The 27,236-nt window shown below is 35.3% G+C and overlaps 1 protein-coding gene across 5 annotated transcripts in view; it reads right to left on the reverse strand.

The window, feature by feature from the left end:
• RNF217 (ring finger protein 217) overlaps positions 1-27,236 on the reverse strand; it is a 121,089-nt gene that overhangs the window by 20,806 nt on the left and 73,047 nt on the right. For 4 of the 5 annotated variants that reach the window (XR_003681446.2, XR_003681447.2, XM_024122485.3 and 1 more), the window contains exons 2-3: positions 15,194-15,427; positions 4,950-5,114 (exon numbers count right to left, since the gene is read on the reverse strand). Coding sequence is in view for 3 of the 5 variants with exons in the window: in XM_024122485.3 (XP_023978253.1) it covers positions 4,950-5,114; positions 15,194-15,427 (399 nt within the window). In the remaining 2 variants the exon portion in view is untranslated. The remainder of the gene's footprint in view (positions 1-4,949; positions 5,115-15,193; positions 15,428-27,236) is intronic. The other variant, XM_055087524.1, reaches the window with a different exon arrangement.

Raw genomic sequence — 27,236 nt, forward strand, 5'->3', positions numbered from 1 at the left:
CTAGATTGTCTTGTGGTAACTATTTTCCAGAGAGTCATTTTAAAATTAGCATATATTTCTGGTAGGTTAAGAATTTATACAAAATAGAAGACATATTTTTAAGATAAAAATTGGTGGCTCACAAGTGACTGAAGAATACTATGAATTAAGGAAGCAATGAGACTCAAAAAAATGGCTAAGGAAAGTTGATCTTACTATGTTACTATTAATTTTTCATAAAAATGTCCTATAAAGAAATGATTTCCATAAATGCTTATATATTTTTACCCTAGTATTAAAAAAAAACACACTTATGAATAAGTATCTTGATTGTATATGGGAGAAAAAATGTTTTAATACTCATTCTGATTATCTGCCAAAATTCAATTATAAATAATAATTTTGATTTCTCAGCATAAGTCAAATCTCTTCATAATACTATACCATATATTAAACTGATCTTTCCACTTGAGATAAAGATAAAAACTCATTACAGGATAAATAATAATTATAAGCTAATGAAAGAAAAGTTGGCTTATTTGGAATACTAATTGAAATAATGAATTGATTATCAAACCTTGTATGGATGGGAAAATTTTACAAAAGCATAATCATTTAACACTCACCAGTACAAGCACAGAATTTTTTTTAAAAATTAGCAGCTACAAGATTAGGGAGCTCAGAAAAGAGCTCTTATATATATTAATTTAACATATGTTTAGAGAAAAATTACAAATCAGTGGGTAGGGGGACACATTTAGATTAGATGCAATTAATTTGGAAAAAATTAGTGTATGTATCCAATGCATAATAAACATCAAAATAAGTAATGGGTAGATCAAAGAGTTAAAATATTTAGAAATTAAATGCTAAAAAGAAAGAAAGAAAATAGACCATTTATCAAGCTTCTGGATGACAGATAACTTTTTAGGCTTAGGAATAAAATATTTATAAAAGATACATAAATATAAATATATGCACATATCATATATATGTGTGTGTTTATGTGTGTGTGTTCTTTCTTTCCAAAAATAAAAAGAATGATATATTTGGTCAAACACAAATTTTTAAAAATTAAAAAAATACACACACATAAACCAATTAAGTTTAAAAAAAATTATCACTGATATAAAAGAAAGTAATAAAAGATAGGAGAAAATATGTCAGAAAAGGAATTAATATTTTCAAATAGAAAATAGAGAGCACATATAATTTGATAATAAAAAATATCCCCAACCTGACCCAAACAAGTGGGCAAAGGATATGAACAGATAATTAAAAAAGGGGCATTTCAAACTCAAAAATACATGAATTTGTACTCAATCTAAAAGCAAACAAGACAATTCAACATATAGGAACAAAATATTTTTAAAGTATTAAATACGCATTTAAAAATACTTGAAATGCTAATAAGAAATGATCATACAGAAATAGGTTCTCAGATTTTTCTGGTGGAATTATAAATTGTTTCAGTCTTTTTAGAAAGCAAATTGGCACTATGTATCAAATACTGAAAACACTGATATCCTTTAACCTAGTAATTCTGTCTTCAGGAATATATGCTTTTAAGGATCCAAAATATGGAAAAATACATATTCAAGATGAATATCAATACATTATTTATAATATATATATATATATATATTTTAAAAAACCCCGAACCCAAACAAAGCCAGCTTTGGTAACTAATAGCAGAAGGATATTTAAGCAAATATTACTTAGTTAATAAATGTTACGGAAACTATTTAGTAACATAAGAAAGGTTTGACGTGTTAAATGGAAAAACAAAGCATATCAAATTATCCCCATACTGCGATTCTTTTTTTTTTAAAGCTACTTAAATAGGGGAGAGACCAAGGAGACACTAATATGTTAACAGTGAGTATATTGGAGTGGCAGGATTCTGGTGAATTCTCTCCCTCTCTTTTCCAAATTTCTATCATATGTTATATGACCTTTATGAACAAAACAATCATTTAAAAATCAAAATAATTATTAAAATTATGAATCAATCTAAGCAAATATACCTGTGCAGGGTACATAAATATACTTTGGTCACAACAAAATTTTAAACACATTTGATCATTATTGAAAACATATTCATATGAAAATATATGATAATTGTTTTGTTCACCTGGAAGCACTGTGTGAAATTTTTTTCATAAACTCCTCGTATCTTCCTTTTTCATATTTATAAATTTTAAAAGATTACTTATAAAAATAAAGCCTTGGACTTCTCTGGTGGCGTAGTGGTTAAGAATCTGCCTGCCAATGCAGGGGACACGGGTTCGAACCCTGGTCCAGGAAGATCCCACATGCCGCGGAGCAACTAAGCCCGTGCGCCTCAACTACTGAGCCTGCGCTCTAGAGCCGTGAGCCACAACTACTGAGCCTGCGTGCTGCAACTACTGAAGCCCGTGTGCCTAGAGCCCGTGCTCTGCAACAAGAGAAGCCACTGCAATAAGAAGCCCACACACCGCAACGAAGAGTAGCCCCTGCTCACAGCAACTAGAAAAAGCCCACGCGCAGCAACGAAGACCCAATTCAGCCAAAAATAAATAAAATAAGTAAAATAAATAAATTTTTAAAAAAAATAATAAAGTCTTGGAATATAAAATATTAATACACTGAATAATATCTCCTTGTGGATTTCTAGTATTAGAGAGGCTTCATGGGCAAAAATACAATTTTACGGTCCAACAACAGTGACAAAAAATCACAATTAAGAAAATGCAAAACTTTAAAGTCATATGCTTATAAAAGCCCTGAAACTATTTCTATTCAAAACGAGTCATAAAATACGACTTAAACTGACATAAATTTTATGGAACCTGGATCTCACCAGCAAGTAGATTCTCCACTACAAGGTAGTCATGTAAACTCATTCCAGATTTCTTTGGCTCCTTTCCCTTCAGCTATTTAAAAGGTAGTTCATTTTCAAACCCCAACCTTTTAGCTATTATTTCAAAAGAGAACCAACCAGCATGTATGCGTCCTCTTAGCTGTTTATCTATATTTGTAAAAACTGTGGGAGCTGTTAGTGCATTCAGTAAATTCCTTACAGCTGGGTGCTTTTTCCTTCAATACATCGAGTCCCTTTAATGTTAGATTGAGGGATTACAGTAACAAATGTATGCTTTTATGTATTACCTCAACTCATTCTGAAAATCCCGAACATATAATGCTGCAGTAGTCTTCATTTAGCGCTCATTCTTAGAGCCAGGCCAACTGGTAATTGTTTCATAGCTTTCCAGATTGATATAAAGTATACTTATGAACAAAGTGTCAAGCAGAATGACTTAAACAGCGCTCCTGAATTCCTACTGGCCTTTATTTAGTTTGAAACTGAGCAGTACCTCTGAATAAATTGGAAAGGCAACAGAAAGGGGGAAAGGCCTCATCTTCCCATTGTTCTTCAATGGGTACAAAAGAAAAATCTACTGAGTAATTGATGCAGTGATCTGAAGCAGCCTTACTAACACACCACTGTAAAGCAATTATACTCCAATAAAGATGTTAAAAAAAAAAAATCAAAGGGATAATTGTAGATGAATTTGCCTTCTACACGGAAAACAAAGAAAGCTTTAACTCAAACATCTGTAGACGTCACTTTTAAGAGAGCCAGGCCATCCAAACTATTTCAAAAATTTCTTCCAATTGCTAAGAACATAACATGTTATTTCAGGCAATGCTTTACTTACTATACATACAAACTAGTATGTGAATTTGGTGTAGTGAATCTGCGCATTATATTTATTCTCATTTATAGGCTTCAGAATATACTTTTACTACTTCAAGCTGCATTCACATGATTAATTTTAAAAATTTCCCTGATAATTCAAATTTCATTTATCTTGGTGCTAAGTCTCCTGGAAGGAATTGCAAAATTATTCTTGAAAGAAAATTAGGCCCGGTTTAGACATGATTATCAAAAATAAATTTGGCACAAAATGGAAACCACACATGGTGGAGTGTACATATGCATTTACATACATATAATTTTCTAAAGTGAGCTTAAAAAACAAAAACTTCACAAACTTCAACAGATCCCTATCCTGTAAGAGTCAAATCCAAAGTTTTCTGGCTGGATTTATGTGCTGGCTTGTCTATAGGAGATCGTTCCCTGGCTGTCTGCATGGTTGACTTTCAACATCTAGGTCTCTGCTCAGATGCCTGCTAACTCTTGATTACTTGCATGATCATCAAGAGAAAGTTGAAAAATGGGATTCATAAAGTCCTGATTTTAGCTCTTAGCTTCTACCTCACCAGATTTACAAAAAGGGAAATGACCAGTTTAATGTAATCCTAAAGTAATAAGCAATGGCAGAGGGGAGGAAAACCAAAGGATTACAAGGATTCAGAGCCTACCTAATTGAGAAGTGATTATAGTACGTGTTGGCAAACTAGAAATAATACTTTATATCATTTTCATATGAGCTTTTTCCTGTACACACATCTCCATTTTTAAATGGAAGATTAGAACTTTGAAGTTTAAGATCCATATTTATACATAGCCTCCTTAAATTCTGAAATGTAAGGTGAATAAGAATATACATTGTTTATACATAAAAATCTTCATTTTAGGTAGGTAATATAATTACTCTTCTAAGATGAAAACAGCAAATATCCTTTTTCTCCACGTCTGCATTAAGAAAGTTATACATAGGGCTTCCCTGGTGGCGCAGTAGTTGAGAGTCCGCCTGCCGATGCAGGGGACACGGGTTCGTGCCCTGGTCCGGGAAGATCCCACATGCCGCGGAGCGGCTGGGCCCGTGAGACATGGCCGCTGGGGCTGCGCGTCCGGAGCCTGTGCTCCACAATGGGAGGGGCCACAGCAGTGAGAGGCCCACGTATCGCAAAAAAAAAAAAAAAGAAAGTTATACACAGAATTCACTTCAATATTGTAAATAGTATTGTTCAGCGATACCCAGATGCACGTTTCTTTCCTTTCCTCCTAAAGGTTATCTCACCTTGCACTTTGGACACTTCTGGGCATTCCTCTGCCCATGCTCAATTTCGCTGGCCCAGTGACGCAATAATTTGTCTCCTTTTTTGTACTCCTTGCAGTTAACACCTTCATGCCAAGGAGAGTGGCACTTAAAACACCAGACGAATTGGCAAGTGGGGCACTGGATCTGCATAAGGAAAAGTAATATTAAGTACTAGTAGATATATTAAATTGCCTAAAAAGATAAGAATGGTGATGCTTAGGGAAATTAGCTAAAAGGCTATAATTGGTCCAAATTTAAAATACCTCCCCCTATACAAAACTGAAACTAGAATAAGATATGACTGTTCTGTTATTAAAGGAGGAAAGAATTGCTTTGGCATGGGTGATTTGACTGTAGACCACACCAGATATTCTGGAAATCAATTTGGCCTTAAGAAAACCCCCTAGATTGAAGCACAGAGTAAAATCTGAAGGCTTACAATGCCCCAGATCCACACTCAGGCTTCTGCCCTTGAACTTGCCTGTCCCTTGAACCAATTTTCCAGGCATTTCCATTGCTTTTCTTACCAATGGCTTCATTCACTTTTATAAAGTCAAAGCTCCACAGATGCTTCATCAAATGAAAAATGCACTGGCAAATAAACTACTATACCAGCATTTGCTATGAGAGTGGATATCCATGGTTTGCTATTAATCTAAGGGAGGTTAATTATAAAAATAATATAAAGGCTCTTATTAGAAATATATACGTTTGGTGGTCCTGTGGCCTACACCTAGGAAACCATCAGAAGATGTCTTTGTATGTTCACTGTGTGGAGGTGCATGTGAAAATGCATGTGTATGTTTTGAAAATATCTGTCTTCCACTTGACATGAAAGACACTTTATCTGACTTCCTGTATTTTGAATAACAGTGCAGCATCCCATTCTCTCACCATATTTCTGGTCCTCACTCTTTAAAAACATATGAGCATAACTTGACTTTCCCAGTTCTGTTTGATTAAAGTGAATTAATAAAATGTCTCACTATAAACAACCGACTATTCTCTGTGCTCCTGCAAATTACTTCACTGAGCATGATTGAATTTACTGACTACACTTTGAAGATGAGTTAGAATTTCTTTTGGTAAACTGTATACAATATCACTACTTTCTTTTTTGGAAAACCACTTTTTTGACAATGGTGGTTCCAATCTATAGGTTAACCGAGTGGCAATTACAATCAGCTCTTATACTTATACCTCAAAGCACGGCAGTAATCATCTATGTCAAGAATAGATAATGTTATTCCTATGCAAATATGAGTAACAAAAATACTTTCTTTTACTTTATATCAAAACAAAATAGTATTTTGTCATAAAATTCTAAAAATCTTCATGTTTATTTATTAAAATGCTGTTATATGGTAATGTTTATACTGCTGCATTACATGCATAATTTATCTTTATCAACACAATAATGCTGTAAAGTTGATACGAACATCATAAGTTTACAGATGAGGAAACTAATGCTCACAGAGATTAAATAACTTGCCCAAAGAAACATAGCAAGTAAAGTTGTCTGACTTCAAGGCCAGCATTCTTTTCATTGTGCCAAAACAATTCCTCATACTAAACAGCATTCTTGCTTTGATGACTGAAAACCGAAGTGTAAAAGTCAAAGAAGGTCATGTGGTTAAATCTATTCAGTAAATCAGAATTCTATATGACTATCAACATAAGGCGAATTTTGAAAATCCCTTTCAAGATTTTACTCCCATAAATTAGGAGACCCCCTTTTTTTTTTTTAAAGGATGATACTATTTAGTCATTTAAAATAACCATTTTTGCCTTTTCTGATCATTAAAGTTAAAATAAGTTATTTTACGCGGGCCTCTCCCGTTGCGGAGCACAGGCTCCGGACGCGCAGGCTCAGCGGCCATGGCTCACGGGCCCAGCCGCTCCGCGGCATGTGGGATCTTCCCGGACCGGGGCACGAACCCGTGTCCCCTGCATCGGCAGGCGGACTCTCAACCACTGCGCCACCAGGGAAGCCCCAAATTAGTTATTTTTAAAGTAAGAAGAATGAGTCGAAGTGGGTAAACTCCAGATAATAAAACAATGTAAAAAGATCACTTAAAACAATGAAGAATACATGTGAATATCACATGGGGGCCTATGTGAATGTAATTTTTGAATGTAATGAATGAAACGGGGAAGTCGAAAAGACTCACTTTTCCTCCTGCTTCTGCCACTACGTCAGAAGGGCTGGAATATTTAATTCAGTCCTCTTCTATTAGACATTATACATAATTCTAAATTACTGAACCCTAGCATTGTTAAATTAAAAAAAAACAAACCTCTTTGGTTTTTAATCAATCAGTCTTAGATTATACTTATGAAATGAATAGTAGAAGAATGACTGTAATGGGTGCTTTGAAAATGGGATTAACTCAAAGGATGTCAGACAGTACGATGGTTCAAGGATCTCTGTGACCAAGTGCTGAACTATCATATCTATGGATCTCTAATGAAGACAATTAGAAATGTAGGTTCTCCTAAGAATGATAAGGAATCTAATACTCGGTGTCCTTCCCAGGGACTCTAGCTTCCAACTTCACATGATAAACAACTAAGTTTCACTGCCCATCCTCACAGACAACACAGACTTGGTTGCAAACTATGAAAGGAGTTTTGCAGCAAGCTCTCAAGTGAAGACAAATAATTTACATTCAGACTCACCTGCTTACTGTCTCACTGAAAACATTAAAATAACTACTGCCTTGCTTTGGATTAAAATAATACAAGGACTAATCACCAATACCAACCACCTTGTTATTCAAAGACTGCACCTGAATTGTTTAAATGCTGACTTTCTGGTTTGAAGATGCCTTATTCATTCCAACTGTAACCATATTCAAAATTGTAGACATGAACACTGCATCTTCCTCCGCACGAAATGCCATCTCACAGCCACATCCCTCCCACGCAGAGCGCCTGCCTCCTGAGTCATGTTCACACAGAGGTCACCACACTCTACTCTGGCTACTCAAAGTGTAGCTGGGGGGCGGCAGCATCAGCAACACCTGGGAGCTTGTTGGAGACAAAGAATTCATGTCACACCCCCGACCTACTGAACCAGAGCCTGAATTTTCGTCCCCATGTTAAAGTCTGAGAGCACTGCTCTATATCATGTGACCCCGTAGCACTGGCCACAACTGATCACACCAGGGATGAGTCCCCAGGCTAAAAGCAGGGATCTACTTGTGGGCAAGAAGCCTACGAGGTGGCTGGCAGGAGCTTTGGGCAGAGCATGTTCCTTGTTGAACAGAGATTAGCCAAGACAGATTTTCTCTCTTGAGGAATGAAAAAGGGATACACATGCACTCTCCCTTGGCTGCAGAGGCAAAGACAGAGAAAAGCTAAGTGAACACAGTGCAGATCACTGGCGAAGGGAACAGCAGTCATTTTCACTTCTAGTAACACAACAGAGGGGCTCTCGTGCCCTCAGAGCTAGTGTCTGGGTCTCCACGAGGCCCACCTGGGTGGCAGCTGAGACTGCTTTCTTGCCCTTCCTACTACTTCCCGTGCAACCGTATAGTAAAACGTGTTAAGTGAGGGGGCTTGAAAGACAGCAAAGCTCTGCTTCTTGTAATTGGAGAAGGTCCAATGAACACAATCTGTCTATTGAAATCTTAACCAGATGAAATGCTACTTGCTCCAAGGTGTCTTCCCTATTTCTCCCAACCAGATTCAGTATCTTGCAGAACTTACATTACAGCTACATTACATGTAACTGTCTAATCTCCCTAACAGCCTACAGGTTCACTGAGGGCAAAGGCCGCTTCTCATTCACTCTGTGTTTCCTGAGTTAAGTAACACAGAACTTGTGGCACACGGTAGGCACTCAGTAAGTTCTTTGTAAAATGAATTATTTTGCACAGACCAAGTACTGCATATTGGCTAACATTACATGAATTCCAAGAAAACCCAACATGTCTAATTTATGACCAGTGGCTGAGATGATATCATTGCTTCTTAGATTACCAAATGATGTTTACTAAATATTTTATCCACATAACATTTTACTGAACATCATGATTAATGTGCAAACTCTTCTACAAGAGGCAAGGCTACGAGTGTTTCAAAAATAAAGTTATCAGAGTTAGGAATCTTGACTAACTTGTTCTATAATCCATGAACGATAAAAGAACCTCATATTACATTTTTTTTACTTTTGAATTCCCTTAGTTTTTCTAGAATTCTGGGTTACAGTGACACTCAGATGACAAATTAAACCAACCCACTTGCCCGAAGCAAATGGTTTTTTCTCTTGACAGTTCATCATGCCAATAAAGAAATAACCCACAAAACAAAAACAGAATTCAAAACCAAAGAGCACCCTAAATAAGTCTTTTCTTGCCTAAATACTATACACTCCTACATACATAATTATTTTAAATAAATCACAAAATCATTACTTATCAAACTCAAAATATTAGACAACATCCATGTATAAATGTAGCATTGCCAATATGAATTAACTCGATTTTCCAAGAAGAATCTGCTTTATTAGAAATTCAGATTAAAACAAATACTCAAGAATGAAACATTCATCAGTTCATTTGCCCATTCAACAGATATTAAGTAACAGATACTGAGTGTACCGATTTTAGGCACATCAAAAAGAAAGAAAATACTGTCCTCAAAGCAATTACTGAAGGCAGACAGATATAATACCAGTTCTCAATCCCATGGCTGGTCAATTTACGGTAGCCATGAGCCTCTATTATTACAATTATTGTAGTTTTTTCTTTTTGAAGGTCAGATGAAGGCTAAAATTTCGAATGAATTCCAATATTTGGCTTTTGTTGTTAGAAGTTCCAAGTACAAGTAAAGACTCTATAAAGTATTACGGCTAACTTATACATCAAGACAGGAAACAAAGAACAACTTTAGCAAAGCATCTCATTAGTAACTAGAGGGAGAAATGCATCCTAATAAAATTTAGTAGGCTTGCATCATAGCTGAGCGCTATACATTTTTTTAGTGGAAACATATATAACACACCCTTTGTTTAAGATGGCTTTTTTTTAAATTTTTATTTTATATTGGAGTATAGTTGATTTACAATGTTGTGTTAGTTTCAGGTGTACAGCAAAGTGATTTAGTCATACATATACATATATCTATTCTTTTTCAGATTCTTTTCCCACTTAGGTTATTACAGAATATTGAGTAGAGCTCCCTGTACTATACGGTAGGTCCTTGTTGATTATCTATTGCATATACAGTAGTGTGTATATGTTAATCCCAACCTCCTAATTTATCCCTCCCCCACAAGACGGCTTCTTTAAACTGGGCTAGAGGACTTTTATCTTTCTCTCTCTCACAAATCTGTGCTAGCAACAATCATTTAAGGAACTACACTTGTTTTCTATCGGCTCCTGACATCAATGATGCATTACTGCCAAGAGAATTCAGTGTGTGTTGTAAGCTGAACTAATCTTGCCAGGCTGATGCACAATCTGACTCCCAATTTGTAAACACTGTCAACTCAAAATGATGGTGTCGAGGGAAAACTGAAGAGCAGAGCAGCATGCTAACTACACTTTCATGTGAAGCTTTAAACATTTTTATGGATGGAAAAAATTTCTCAAATCATGTTTACAAGAAAGAAGCTTAAGCACATTTTATTCATTTATTTTTTATCTATTTCTATATAAATGAAAATTGTTCATTGGAAGTACAACTGAAGAGGTACAGCTGGGATTTGAATAAACAAAGGACAGGCAGGCCCCCAGAAGCAGAAATAGTGGGAAACCATTGCCATCCCTAGGGCCAAAGAGACAGGGGAAGAAAGAATTTTCTGGAGCCTAGTGAGAATTAGAAACATGGGGAAGGGACTACCTAGGGGGAAGCCACAGTCACGGAGGGACATAGCTACTGCCAGAGCTTTGGCACTGAATTAGGAAGGGAGTAAGGAAGTAATGCGTCAACTATTCTCCTTTCCATCCTCCCATTTCCTGCCAATGCCAACCCTTGGTTCAACCCAAATAGAGATTGAGATGGTAAGGGAGTCGGGAGAAGCAGTCCAAAGAGGTATCTTTCTGGAGTTTAGGACAGGTCATCGAGGTTTGAATAACTGACAAAGGAAGAGGGTAAGCTGGGTATTACTAGAATACCAGCCTTTCACTTAAGCATATTTTAAAGTACACCAATTAGGAACAACACACCCATTGACTTGATTATATTCTTAAAGACCTTAGAAAAGTTCTTTTCCGCATGAGGAAATAATGTATTTGTGCAGTTTTATAATATAAACTGTGATTTCATCCCAGAAAATTTATGATTACAAGAGAGAAAAAGTAATGCATAAGATACAAGGTAAGAACATAGAGGGAGTTTCCTCAGGACATCTTACTGGCTTTTTTCACCTTATGACGAGTCAAAGCACTGTTTTGTGAATTATCAAGGTTCTGCTTAATATTTGTGGGAGAAGAGCGGGGATTATTATTAGTTTTGCCTCAAGAAAACCATAAAGAGGATTATCTCCAACATGTTCCCTGTGTTGATTTATGCATGCCCTTCAACTTACTCCAAATCAATATGAAAAGGGGGATCGTTTCTTGGTCTACGCTTGGAAATAAGAAGGAAACCCAGAACTGCCCCTACCTCAGTAAAACTCCTAGGAGTAAAATAAGTACATTTAAGTATCTGCAATCCTCTCCTCTCTCCCATGAGAAACTGTAACTTTTCCCATCTCCCAAAACATATTTTTAATTTCTGTGAATTCAGGGACCTCCTCCCCTCCTCAAATATTAATGCTTTCCATCAGATCACTCCTAGCATTAGATCCATGCTTCTTGGATATCTCTTTGATGCCCCAAAGGGTCTTCAAACTTAACTTTATCCCACATTTCAAATGAATTAGTTTTCTACTCCCCAAACATGTTCCTCTTCCTCAAGACACAGTCTGTTTCACCCTCCTTTACTCTGACCATCCATCAGTCACCCCATCTTTTATTCCACCTCTATTCTTTTTGACTCCTCAGTCCCTTCCCTAATAACCCAGGTTGTTCATTCTGCTGCCTTTGCCTGATAGCGATAACAAGCATAATAATTTCCAGCATGTGTTGAGCACTTAGGATATATCAGACATGGTGCTAAGCACTTTATAAGCTAAGCACTTTATATATGTGAACTTGTTTAATCCTTATTACACTCTTATGACAGGTATTATTACTACCACCAGTAAAAGATGCAGAAACTGTACTCAGAGTTACAGAGCTAGCATATGGCAGGCTGAGAATTTAAATCTGGTTTGAAGCCTGTGCTCTGACCCACCTTTTCTAGCATAGCAAATTCAACATTTCAAGGCTTAGTTTAATGTGTTTGCCCTTTACTGAAGTCTTCTCAATCTCTCCTGTCTTTTCTTCTCCTGTGCTCTCAGCATATTCCACCCACATTATTATGCATTGGCCCATTTATTAGTTCCCTCAAGACATATATTTTGAGAGAACACTCTACCAAAGTGCTTGACACAGGTTATCAGCAGTAAGCAAGTCTGGACCTGGTCTCCTAGAGACCAGTGGGAGAGACTTTAAGCAAATAACCACACGAATACACCATAAAATCTTAGCTGATAATTGCTATGGAGAAAACCTTCAGGTACTGGTGATGTGTCTGTCTCCAGGCATCACCTGAGAACCATTACAACCATAACTTCAACATTTTAATTTTCTCGATGCTAACTTGTTCTCTGTATTAACATTCATTTGGAGCTGCATTAATAAATTATAGGAACTGTTTAGGTTAGAAATTAGATTTCTAAATGGAAACTGAAATCAATCTTGTAGAAATGGATTGGTAAAACTTTTTGGCTTCATGAGTTGCGGGGATGAGAAGGCAAATGTTATGAATGAAAAAGACTGGATTTGACCAAAGGCAAGGTTGTCTCAAGTAAATTTCTCAATTCAGGAATACGCTTGTACTATTTCATATAGTAAGAGTTTTACTGCGTTCAGAACATAATGAAAAGCTCTATTTACTAAATTTTTGCCAGAAGATGTTGAGTGAGGGATCAGTTTATCCCAGAAGGTTAAACTGGCACCTAAAAGTTCTTGTTACTGCTTGTTGATATATTCTGTTTATCCCTTTTCCACCTGCAGTGTACAAAAAATTTACAAAAACCTATTCAAATGAAGTACCCAAACATGATATTTTATAACTCAAATTTCATATGTGATATACTCAAAGGTATTTCCTGCTATAAAATAGCTATAATATTTTCAAGCAATTTTAACCTTGTATGTTAAGTGCTTCTGAATTGACAGCAGAAACCATAATAAATGCTCAAAGAATGACATCTTGGATCAGGACATTATAACTCAACTCACAAAGAATAATATTGAAATATACATTACAAGGGTTTTATTAATAGATACAAAACACAATTTAGGCTCTAAGCAATATTATGAAGAGAGTTTAAATTGCTCAGACATGTTAGACATTAGCAGTAAACTTTTTTTCTATTTCTGTTGCCTTATGACTCAACTTATTTTATTCAAGTACTTGAATTTACTGCTCTTAAAGTTATGACAAACTATACCAATTTGGAGGTGGGTTCTGTTATTGGGAAAACTAAATTTTAAAAAAATACAGCAAACCTAAAAAATATCCATTGGTTAGCCCCAAAGAATGATATTAGTCTCAGTTTAGGGTGCTATACTGTAATCATGAATATCACAGTGGCTTTGCTGGAGTATCCATGCGTGCGCTCCCTTTACTCATAATATCCAGACAGGTATGGGCATGTGAATCAGGTAGTTAATACTAATGTGAGAACTTGGAGTTAATGATGAAAATGCTATTTAAACATTGTACTAAATAGTAAAAATCATTGCTTCAGGAATTGTGTAGAACTATGTAGAATACAGAACAGGGGGATGGATAATTTACCTCTTCTCTTATAGATCATCTTTTCTGTAAGAGTAAATAAGAGTAACAGCAATAATCATCCCCAAATTCTGCAGTAGCTTTATTTTTCTTGAGAGCTGCTTAATAGTTTCACTTTAGGTTGAGATTTTTCATCCCTCACCTATTACCAAGGATTTTAATTGCTTCATGATCAACAACATCTAGTTTGTATTGATTTCTGCTTCATTTACTGCAAAGGTTCCCAATTCTGCTACATATTAGAGTCACCTGGTGAGGTTCAAATATTTGCAAGAGAGTTGTTCTGGGGCGAGAGGGTTGTGGGCTGGAGACCAGGCATTGGTGTGTCTAAAAGCTCACCAGGTGATTCTAATGTACAGTTAGGGCTGTGAATCAAGGATTTGCTCCAACAGTTGTTGCCATGGTTTCCATGCCTTCAGTCTTGCCCTCCTCTGACATCCTCTATATGCTGCCAGAATGATCTTCCTGCAATGCCCACAGAATTAAATCCAAGGCTGAGCACAGTGTAAAAGACTCAACATGATCTGCTCTTCAATACCTGACCAGCTGCCTCCCCACTACTCTCTCTCCCTAGCTCTATCAAGCACTCATTTCCAACACGCCTGCCTCAGCCTCCAGGCCTGACGCTTACTCATCCCTTGCTCTGAAAGGCTCTCCACTGTTTATCTGCTTGGAGAACTGCATCTTCTCCATGAAGCCTTTCCTGACACACTAGCCCCCCTCCTCGGTCAGTGTTCTCAAAGCACAAGTGTATTGGGTTTCACATTTTTTGACTACTCATTGAACTGTCATTTTAGAACATATGTCTCTCTCACCTTCATTAGACATTTTTATGAGCAAGGACTGTGTCACATTTGCCACTGTAACCCCAAAACTTAGCACACTGCCTAGCATATACTGGCATTTTGTATTTGTTGAATAAATGAATAAATAGCATATTATACTATTTTCACTTATTATAGACAGAACTGGAGGAGACTCATGCTGGGTTCACTGAAAAATTTAAGCTTGTACTAAAATTTTTTAAAAGCCTTAGTATTTATTTAATATTTAGTAATAGCAATGATAATTACTTTAAAGATTAGTTTTTCAATTAGTGAATTTTAAACAGGTTAAAGCCAAAGAAGTTTAATTAAATCCTCAATAGTGCTCTAATGATGATAATCGTAACATCTCCAAACCATACATTTTCAGAATCATAGCCATTGTATACTCACCTCGGACTCCGATAAGGGAAGGAAGCCCACTTAATGCCTACCACAAGTTGGCCTAATTTGGCTGCTCCCAACATGTGCCATCTAACCCACAACTCTGGTGAACATGCTTACTTTGTATTTGCTTTCTGATCTGGAAGGGGTGGGAATATGTCCTTTTTTCTTGAAGGTTGTAAAGTGCTTGCACTGAGGACATGGCTTGGTGCTGGAATCAATACGGCCAAGTTCCAAGAAATACTTGTATTTGATGGAGTCTTCATGCGTTAAGTTATAGATAACCGTTGTTTCTTCCAAGAATTCAAAACATTCTGTGATAGGGCATTTGATTTCCACTTGGCCAAGTTGTACCTGTGTGAAAGAGCAAATGAGAGAGAAAAAAGGCACCAGTTATTAAGCTTCTCTTCTTTTTTCTTTTTCTTTTTTCATACAGTACTGCTTATTTCATGATTGCTGCTAAGGATTATCTGTCATTTTTCATGATTCCTAACATAATAAATGATAATCACTTTGGTACCTATATCAGGCAGTACCAAATAATTAATTACTATATAATGTTTCCAAAATGATTGATAGCGTGTTTAAGCATTCTCTATCATTAACTATAATGATAATCAAATATGAGAACTTAAATGGGCCTAAGCCACAGTCTCACCTAGGAAGCAAATTCTCATTCCATCCTCTGGAAACTGCAGGATGAGACAGCATTCAGACAATGAGCCAACTAAAGGAACAGCTAGGATGAAAATGTGTTTCAGATTTTTCAACCTTACTACAAAATTTCCTTACTACAACCTTACTCAGCAGTAAACTTAGGGCACATTTAACTACTTTAAAAAGACAAAAAAAGAGGATTTTGAAAGTACTTATATATACTACATCTAGTAGTTTAAAAATCATTGCTAGAAAAACCCTCTATTTTCCCTGACTCTTCCAGGCAAAGAACATATAACTGTTCCCATGTCATCAGAATCATAGGAACAAGTAAGAAAATTAAACCAGTCATAATGTTGTAAAAAAATCCCTATGAGATCTGGCTACTACTGAGGTAATTTATAAAATGAATTTCTTCAAAGAACTAAAGAGTTAGATTAGGAGAGAGGAGAAGGAATATACTGGAATGCTACATTTACCATTTATTTGGTTGGGGATTCTAGAAATGGTTAGCATTAAAAATTACAGTGTAAGATTCAAGTACAAAGTGTGGACACAATTAAATTTTAAAAGATGAAGGGCTTCCCTGGTGGCGCAGTGGTTGAGAGTCCTCCTGCCGATGCAGGGGACACGGGTTCGTGCCCCGGTCCGGGAAGATCCCACATGCTGCGCAGCGGCTGGGTCCGTGAGCAATGGCCGCTGAGCCTGTGCTCCGCAACGGGAGAGGCCACAGCAGTGAGAGGCCCGCGTAGCACAAAAAAAAAAAAAAAAAAAAATGATGACGAAAATAAGCTACTTTGAAATAAGGAGGACCTGGAATTGTTTTCCACAAGTAGTGAGCAAGAACTCTTTATATTCATGGCATCATAATCTCTTTTTGCTCATCTTAGGGTAGCAGAGGGAGGTAGTGAAAGCTCCAAAAGGCAAATAACACTAAACCATTTCTTTGTCACTTGGGTGAACCTGACATTCTGAGAAGGCAAAACACATTGACCTTAATGAGAAAAGCGTGCTATGAAAATGGAGGGAGGAATGAGGAAAAGCCACATGATCCATGGAAAGAAAATCTCTGCAGTGAGCAATTAACAAAAACCCTAAATTCATAGTAACTTTTCTTTTAACTTTGCTGTTTATCTGGCACAGACTTGAGGAAAGGTAGTTAAGAAGCTACAGGCTGAAGGATGCCTGGGAACAATATATTTAATACTAGTAAAGAACATGAACCAGACTGATAATGAAATGAAAAAATCTGGCTTTGGGTAAACCATTTTATCAGTACTGACCTGTTGAAATGTAAGTTGCTATATCATCTTATGCTACAATTGTACAAGACATAGTCCAGAGAGGTCTTTCAAATATTAGCCCAAAGCAATTTTTTCTACTTTTTTCGATGAGTCTGCTTATAGTTACAATCAGATTTTATTTTTATACTTGTTACAGAGTTATTATAACCCAAATTATGTTTTGTAATAAATTATTTTCAGTTACAGCTGAAGGCAGAGGCTGTACAGATGAACTGGGACCAGAGCAGGAGGGCAGAGCATGAAGCCATGTTAGGAGTCTGAAGCAGACGCCCATGAAAAGAGAAAACGTCAGTTTTCAGCATGTGAAAGACAATTTCTTTTCATTCCACATAGGAGTCCACTTGGATAATCTCAAGGGACTCTCGCCTATTGAAGAGCTGCATACTTTTGGGAGTAAGAGCTGGAATGTTTTACTCCCAGGTCAATGTTTTAACCTGGCCTCCCTTGCCTCTCAGTTTATTTATTTTAAGTATATAAATAATAACAATGGAAGCAGTAATTCACAACCACCCAGAGAGTCAGGTCGTATAGAAATGGAATGTGGTATAGGGACCAGAACCATCCAAGGCAGCTCAAGGGAGAGAGTAATCTGGTCACTCTTCCTGCAGTGGGTGTTCATTACCACACCACACTGGGACACCTACCATCTAACGTCCAACCAAGTGCCTTATCTTCTTCTTCAGTGTCTCTCAAATCTGCCTGTAAGTCTATTCTATTTCCATAGCACACACAGTTTCCTTATGCTTCACACCCTCTGCATTTTGCGTATTCCATACGTTCTCTTCTCTCTGAAAGCTCCAAGATCCCTACCCCACTACACTGAGCCAAATGATCTCATATTTTATTAGACAGAAGCAATATGATCACGTTCCTTTATCTTCCCACTACAAACTCTCCCAATCTATGTCTGTCTCCATCTTTTCTGTCTTCCCTCCTTTTTTTGTATTCTTCCCTGTTATTTTTTTTAAGGATCATGCAGCTTGATCTATTCTCTTCATCAGATTTTTTTACAGCTATTTTAAAAAAATTTTATTTATTTATTTGGCTGCTTTGGGTCTTGGTGGCAGCACTTGGGATCTTCGTTGCGGCCTGAGGGATCTTTAGTTGCAGCATGCGAACCTTTAGCTGTAGCATGTGGAATTTAGTTCCCTGACCAGGGATCGAACCCAGGCCCCCTGTATCAGGAGGGCGGAGTCTTAGACACTGGACCACCAGAGAAGTCCCAAGTCTTCCCTTTTTTTTAGTTTTTATGTTTTTCTTTCTTTGTTTGTTTTTAATTTTTATTTTATATTGGAGTATAGTTGATTTACAATATTGTGTTAGTTTCAGGTGTACAGCAAAGTGATTTAGTTATACATATACATATATCTATTCTTTTTCAGATTCTTTTCCCATATAGGTTATTACAGAGGATTGAGTGGAGTTCCCTGTGCTATACAGTAGGTCCTTGTTGATTATTTTGTATATAGTAGTGTGTATATGTTAATCTCAACCTCCTAGTTTATTTCTGTCTTCCCTCCTTTTACAGCATAAGGCCTGAATCTACTTCCAGGACAACTGCATGAGTCTCTTGAAGTGTTTGCTGAGAATTCAAATTTCCTGGCCCACCTATGGCTTATACAATTTGAATTATTGCTGGTAAGCTAATATTTGGCAGTTTGGAACAATTACTCATACAATCCTTTGAATTACTCATACTTCTTCATACTAACAATATCCCCTTCTTCATAATAAAATGCTACTCATGACCTATGCAATCTCTTGGCCTCTACACGTCTATCTTTTCCAAATAATTTCCTCAATTTCCAAATAATTTCCTCAAAAGATCACTAAAAACCAATAATCATGATTAAGCAAAGTGCATTCATTTATTTATTCAACAAGGTACATATTTCATCAATTCATAAATATTTCAGTATGGGTCTAAAGAAAATAAGAAATCTTAAAAAAACATAATCACGATACCAAATATTTTCTAAAATGACAATAATTCTTTAATATCAATTTAACAGTTTCAATAACATCATCTAACTTCTATTTATAGGATTTTATGTACTTAATATCCTTAAAACAAAGGTCTAAATTTCTGTTGTGTTCAATGCTAATACTACTATTTATATCACTGAAAAATATGCTCTCCGATTCTGAACAAAAACATGTCCATTCTTGTAAGATAAAATTACTTAATTCTAAAACAATCTCCAAGGGGGTTAGTAAGAGACACAATTATCCACTAGATAATTATCCACTACCTCAAGCTAGATGGCTAATTTGTCACTTGGGAGAACTCAAAAGTAATTTAATGCCACAGGTGAGAGAAACCACTGGAAAAGTGACAGATTAATTAACTCTTCCAAAAAACAGAAAAAGAGAGAAAATATAAACCTTGGATTCGAAGCTCAGTTTATCAAATGCATGGTTTATGAATTTGATCTTGGTTTTAAGTGTTGATCATGATAGTTTACAGTGTGCCTTGGCCTTTTGTTCACTTAATACCAAGGGATTTCAGATTTCCTCTATCATTAAAAAGAAACATATCAATATGGCAGAGGAGAAGAGAATACCACAACAAAAGCAATAACAATAGTCATGAAATGTATGCAGCACCTCCTCCATGCCAGGCACTGTTAGAAGCACTTTCTGTACATTAATTACTCTGTGGAATACCATAGAGGCAGGGTCATTTTTAGGTTCTGCATTTCTCCATAAGGCTGCTTTACTGATAAATATGCCTCTTCGTTTACTCAGCAGGTATTACAGAGCATTGTGCTAGATGCCTTTGATTTTTTTAAAAAACTAATGAAAACCATCAAGTCAAATATCCCAGAAGTTCTCTCAACCCCAAGCAAGAAAAATATAAAGAAAATCCACTTAGGCACATCAAGTAAAAGTGCCAAGTACCAAATACAAAGAAAGTATCTTAAAAGCAACAGAGGAAAAAGACATTCCCAAATAGAACACTTCAGCCCCAGGTCCCTTGCTGGTAAATTCTACTGAGAATTTAAGGATGAAATAACACTGATATTACAAAACTACTCTTAGTGAATAGTGATAAAAAGGGGGGGATCACTATTCAGGTTGTTTTATGAGGCCAGCATAATCACGATACCAAAACCTGATAAGGACATTTCAAGAAAGGAAAACTAATGACTAATCTCTTCGTAAACACAGATGCAAAAATCCTAAACAAAACATTAGCAAACCAATCTAGACAATACATGAAAAAGATAATATATCATAATCAAAGTGGCTTATTCCAAGAATGCAAGATTGGTTTAACATTCAAAAATCAATTACTATAACTCACACATTAATAAAATAAAGGAGAAACATCATATGATTATCTCAATAGAAAGAGGAAAGGTTATTTGATAAATTCAACATTCATTCATGTTAAAATCTTAGCAAACTAGGATGAAAATTCCTTAATCAAATAACGAGTATATATAAGAAAATCTACAGTAAACCTAACACTCAATGGTGAAATATTGAAAGCTTTTTTCTTAAGACTGGAAATTGGGTGAGTATGCACTGCCACCATTACTAAACATTGACTAGAGCTAGTCAATGCAAGAAGATAAAAAGAAAAATGAAAATAAAATAATTAGAAATGAAGATATAAAATCCCCCATTTTTTGCAGATTGCATAATTGTATATGCAGAAAATCCAACATAATCTACAGATAAACTATTAGGATAAATAAGTGAATTTAGAAAATTTGCTGAATAGGTCAATACACAATAATCAAACTTACTTCCATACACTAGTAACAAGCAATTTCAAAATAATATTTAAGAAATAGTATCACTTATAACATATTAAAAACATCACATATGAATAAATGCAACAATGTTCAATACTCCTGTATAGAAATATCTGAAATATTTTTGGGAAAATGGAAAGAAGCAAATTAATGGAGAAATATAACAAGTTCTCAAACTGGAAGATTCATTAAAGATGTAAATATGGTCCATATTGACCTACAGATTCCAGGCCATTTTAATAAAATTCTCAGCAATTTTCTCTCTCTCTTTCTCACTCTCCCTCTTGCTCTCTCTCTCTCTTTTTCGAGGAGAATCATCTTCTAATTCAAAATTAGAAGATGATTCTAAAACTATAGTAATTACAATAGTGTGACGCTGGCACAAGGATAGATAAGGATAGATATCAGAAAAATAGAACAGAAAAAGAGTACAGAACAGAACCACTTACATACGAACACTCGATGTTTCGAAATTATAGAGCAGTGGGGACAATGTTATTCTTCAATAAAGTGTGCTGGGTCACTTAAATATCTATTAAAAAAATGTTTGATTCCTACCCCAAACCAGGTAGACTGTAGCTATAATTATAAAAGGTGAAACAATAAAACTTCTAAAGATGGTCAAGAAGAATATCTTCATGTCCTTAGGGAAGGGAAAGACTGCTTACACATGACACTAAAAAAACTCACCATTTAAAAAAAGGGATAAATTTGACTAAGTAAAATTTAAAACTTCTGTTCATCAATGGATACTGTTAAGAGAATGAAAATGCAAATGAGAATTGGAAAAGATATTTGCAATATGTAAAGAATAAGGTTTTGCTTATCCAGAATACATAAAGAGCCCTTCCAAATCAGTAAAAAAAAGGCAGACAACCAACCCAAGAGATACATGGTCAACCAACCCAACAGATAAATGGTCAAGAGGATGTTCAAGTGACCAATAAACATATGACAATACGTTTAACTTCATGAGTTGTCAGGGAAATGAACATTAAAGCCAAAATGACATGTAATTTTGAAGGAATTAATTAATTGAGCTCTCATAACTCTCAAAGATTCAGCAAAATAATGTTTAAATAGTTAAAACAATACCTATACAATTAGTACAGTATTAATTTTCTATTCAATCATGCCAAATGTATTTTTCTATAGACATGCCTCCTTTATGTTACTCAAACTTCTTTCTTCTTTCCTCACTACCCAAACTTTCATGCTCCCTTATCCACTTAAGTAAAATTTTATCCAATAGGTGAATTGCACATTCAGATTTGGGAACTCAAGCAGTAAAAAATGTTTCTTAATATGTGGAAAGAATTATAAACTTAATCCAATTTTTCTCCTTGAAAAGCACACTGAGATATATTATTAGGTTGTAAGCAAACAACTTTTTAGGATTCTATAGCTTATCTTGATTCTTTAAGAAGATAACACCCAAATTCTAATCCATCCTCAAAGAATATTAATATGGAGGGCTTTTTCAATGCAAATCACTGAGTAAGTATTTAGACTGAGAGAGAAATGCATAATGTGTGCTCAGATAAACAGAACAAGTACATATTCATTTAACTATAATCAATTTTACCCTTTGAAAGGTAGAAATTTTAGAACAGGCTAGATATTTGGATACACTAGAAAGGGAAATAGTTCTAAAAGAAAAAAATTTGAGCTTACTTTGTTTAAATGTTATCCACTCTTTTTCATCATTACACTCATCTAAATCAGATATTACAATTTATTACAATCAGAAAATAAAGATACTACACAGGTAAGTTATGCAAAGAACCCTGGAATGGAAATCAGATATAGGATTCTGGTGTTATTAATATTTATGTGGCTGCATGTCCTTGAGTTCCAGGGACACACACAACCAAATCTCTTAGAGATGGACTGATTCACCTTTAGGATTCCCTGCTGGTGCTAAAATTGTATAATTATAATATATGCTCTAACTTACAAAAAGACCAAAAGTGTATGTAAGCTCTAAAGCTTTCGCTCTAGCTTAAAAAGCTGTAGAGGTTAATAGTTAAAAGAGTAGATTCCACACGCAAATTGGCTCTGCTCCTTACTACTAGTTGCTAAATCTTTCTCTTGCCCAGCATCTGTATCTGTAAAAATCAGAATTTACCAATCTAATTTGGTTGTTTAGAGGACTGTATGAGTTGATTTACATAAAATACCTGGATAGGTATACTCAATAAAAGTTTGCTAATATTTACCTTTGTTGATATTCAGAAAGCAGTATTTCACAAAATTAATTTCAGAAATTAGAAACTCCTTTATACTTATTTCTTACACAAGGAGAACATTTTACATTCTGTAATCATCCGTAATTCATAATTCAGTACTCTCATTCATAATTCAGTGTTCTTCCTCCAAAAGCATATATGTAAAGGAAGATAACTAAAAGTACAAATTACATGCATATACTGTAGAACTGAATGCTGAGATACAAAAGAAAAACAAATCTTATACATTTACATCAAAAGTGTCCCCATTTTTAAAATAAATTTAACCAAGAATGGAAATACAGATGCATAATTATGGAAATGTACATATATAGTTCACATTAATAGACATAAAATAGCTTTGGAAATATTTTAGTCAATCCAGTACCACAGATTAATAATCAGTATTACTCTAGTGGGAGAGGGAAGCCTTAAATTTTGTTTTACTCAGAGGTTTAATTTCAGTTAAAAGGGGCAAGTGAAAATTTCAGAGAGTAGAAACAACTTTGGAAGCTTTAAAAAAATATATTACAAAGCTCACAAGAGACCTTTTATAACTTCTCTCTCCCCCTCTTCATTGGTGTCTTTCCCTTGGCTTTCAAACTATGCTTAAATAAACTAAAAATGCCAAAAGCAAACAAAAGCAAAAGCCATTGGTTGTTTAGTTATGGAAAAGTATTTTGCCCTTCCACAAATCATATTAAATTCATTTAACAAGTCTGAAAAGTGACATAAGACAGCAAAATTTTGCAGATACAGGTGATTTTGAGGATTTACGAGTATTAGTGCCCAGTTAGAGCCATTGACTCAAGTGTGGGTATATTTAAGGTACTGGATTCAAGGAAAATTATTGCAAAACAGACATGTCAGCACAGACATGGGTAATGTAGTAGCTCCTCCAGTTTTTTTCCCTGTACACACCAAGGTAATTTTAATTCTCTCTTGGGTCTTGTAGCATGTTTACCCACTCTTCTTAGTAAGGGATTGTTAAATACTTGAAGACAGCTGTCATGTCCCTTCAGTCTTTTTTCTCAGGAAAACATCCCACTTCATTAACTATTCCTCACCTATTGTTTGAAGACTTTCCTTCTTCCTACGTTGTTGGTTTGTAAAAATGTGATACCCAGAAACCAAAGCCATCATGCAGGTGTGGTCTGGCTACTGGGGAAACAGGATTATCCTCAACCACAGTAAACTGAAAGATAGGAAAATGAAAAGAAAAAAGTCCTCAGGAATTATAAGTCACCAAAATTAACCCAAGAAGAAGTAGAAAACGTGAACGGGCCAAGTATAATAGAAGACTTGAGGGTATGTCTTCTTTTAGGAAGGCCATCTATTTCCTAGATTTTCACCTTTGTTACAATTGAATATTCTCTCACTGAGAATATTCTTGATGAAAAATAATATTCTCTTTCTCTCTGTGGTTTTTATTTCTTTTCTCATCTTGTCTCTTTCTCATTTTCATTACTTTTACTTTGGTCCCTAAATCAGGCTCCCCAAACAATTAATCTTTTGTTTCTTAAAATAATTAGCTTTGGGCTTGCTTATCCTTTATATTGCTTTTTTCTCTTTTAGTTTTCCTTTCTTTTGATTTTTACATTTAGTATTATGCTCTCCCTGCTTTTGTTTGTCTCATTTTGTTATTCTTTTTCTATTTTCTTACAATCACTTTGTTTTCTGCTTTTACTCTTTAGTAATGAATACAGTTTTTGCTACATTCCAAAAATTTTGGTATGAAATGCTCTCTCTTCATTATTTTCTAGGCAGTTTATAGTCTGTTTTTACTTCCTACTTAAGTGTTTCTTAATTTCTATGCAGTTAAAACTTTTTTTGGTAACTTTTTTTCTAAAATTTATTTTCAACTCTACTTGATTATGAATAGAGTAGGTAGACTGTAAAAACTCTTAATTTTGATGTATTAAGGTTCTTTTCTAGCCAATTTCATAATCTTTTAAAAATTTTTTGATATTAAAAATATTTAATCAAGAGAAGATTCTATATAGATTTCTATTAAATCACAGCTTTGATGATTTAAGTCAACTTCTCTATGGGCTCATTAATTATTTACCTATTCAATCTGATTCTGAAAGAGGAATATTGAAATTGTTTACTATAATTTTTTTCAAATTATCTTTGCACTTCTAGTTTTTATATTTTCGGTTTATATATTTGACTGCAGTGTCTCTTGGTGCATACAGGCTTGTGACATATCTTCATAAATAGTCTTCTGGTGTTTTTACATTTAAATTCTACCTCAACCTCATCAGAAATTAATACTACCACTTCCTCTTTTTATCGTCATTTTCCTCCTATGGCTGTGCTCATTTCTTCTCACCTCAACTTCATTTTAAATCACTTTGCTGGAAATGATTCTATGGATTAATTAAATACTCAAATATTTATTCAGTGCCTACCATGGACAAGGCACTCTACTAGCCACTGGGGGGAATTTAAAAATGAATAAACTGCCTTCAAGCAATTTTCAGTTTATTAGGGGAGAGAGACGTAGGCATAAATAACCACGGTTCAGGCAGAGAAGCACAAAGGAGAACTGGGTTTGACTGCTCATGGAAAAGAAGGTATTTTAGTTAAACTATGAAGAATGAAAAGGATCGCAATGAGTAGATTTGACTATCGTCTTATTTCTTAACTAGAAAAAAAAATGAAAAATAATATGAAATACATATCTGATAATGTTAGGTCAGAAAACATAATAAACATTGTATTTGTATATTATAAATATGTAAAAGCATATTGAAAAAACATATAAACTGAGAGGGAAGAAGAAAGAATTACTAACACGATTTTTCAGGTTGTGGAATTATTTTTTTTCTTATTTAATGTTCTAGTATTTTTTTTAAAATAAATTTATTTATTTATTTTTTGGCATGTTGGGTCTTTGTTGCTGTGCGCGGGCTTTCTCTAGTTGCAGTGAGCGGGGGCTACTCTTCGTTGCTGTGCACGGGCTTCTCATTGTCGTGGCTTCTCTTGTTGTGGAGCATGGGCTCTAGGCGCGCAGGCTTCAGTAGTTGTGGCACGTGGGCTCAGTAGTTGTGGCTTGTGGGCTCTAGAGCGCAGGCTCAGTAGTTGTGGCGCACGGGCTTAGTTGCTCCGCAGCATGTGGGATCTTCCCGGGCCAGGGCTCGAACCTGTGCTCCTTGCGTTGGCAGGCAGATTCTTAATCACTGCGCCACCAGGGAAGCCAAATGTTCTAGTATTTTTGTTACAATTTTTATCATTCAGTAAATTTTTTTTGCATCAGTGTTTTCTGACTCTTAATAGGTGACGGATACAGAATGGATAGCAACACCAGTAAACCAAAACTTTGCATTGGTCTTGAAAACAAGAGAGAATACTGAGAATTATGGGTCCAGGATTTTACTTATCAAAACTAAATTATGAACATTATTTAAGTTTGTTTCTGAACACACTTGGTGGTCTAAGTTTATAGCCTCTACCATTGCACTGATGGATTCTGGGCTCTGTCCTAACCCTCTGCAGGGTGCAGTGGAGAAAGCAGACATTTCGTAAGTCAACTAAACCCTGTGGGAATCTCATCCCACACAGTCCTGCCATCATTACAGCTACTTCACAGAAAGCAACATTCCTTTCACGGAGCTCATGTCAAAACAGTTTTTTTTTTTGTTTTTTTTTTTGTGTGTGTTTTTAATAATATCCAGAAACTTTTCTTCTTGAAACTTGTTTAACAAATAGAACAACAAAATCACTCCTTACGATACTACTTGTAAACCTGCAGGTAGATCAAGTTTGACAAACTTTAAAAATACATGTTCTGTATTTTTATTCACAGCCATTTCAATATTTGGTGGGTTTTTTTTTCCCCTACAGGTTTTGGTCTTTCAATACTGGCAAGCATCAGTGCTTTCCTAGACTTTAAACCAAGTTAACATCGTTTTTTAACTTAAAAAGAGCAATTTCAACAGAGCCTTTTCATGCCAAAAACAAAGTATCTTTGTGCACCATGTACCCAATTCTAGGAATAGTCTGTTCATTACCTGGAGTTTTTAGATTCGAGAAAGAAAAATATAATTCCATTCCTGGCTTCTATTCATTATTTGCAGATACAAAACACTGTTTAGTGTAGAGTGACCAAATTTTCCTTTCTATCTCCCAGGAATAAAGTTAAAATGTATATGAATATGAATATGAAAAGAGAAAAAAATGTGTTTTCTTTTAAAGTGTCTTCTCT

This window comes from Physeter macrocephalus, chromosome 10 (genome assembly GCF_002837175.3).
Source record: "Physeter macrocephalus isolate SW-GA chromosome 10, ASM283717v5, whole genome shotgun sequence".
NCBI classification, from domain to species: Eukaryota; Metazoa; Chordata; class Mammalia; order Artiodactyla; family Physeteridae; genus Physeter; species Physeter macrocephalus.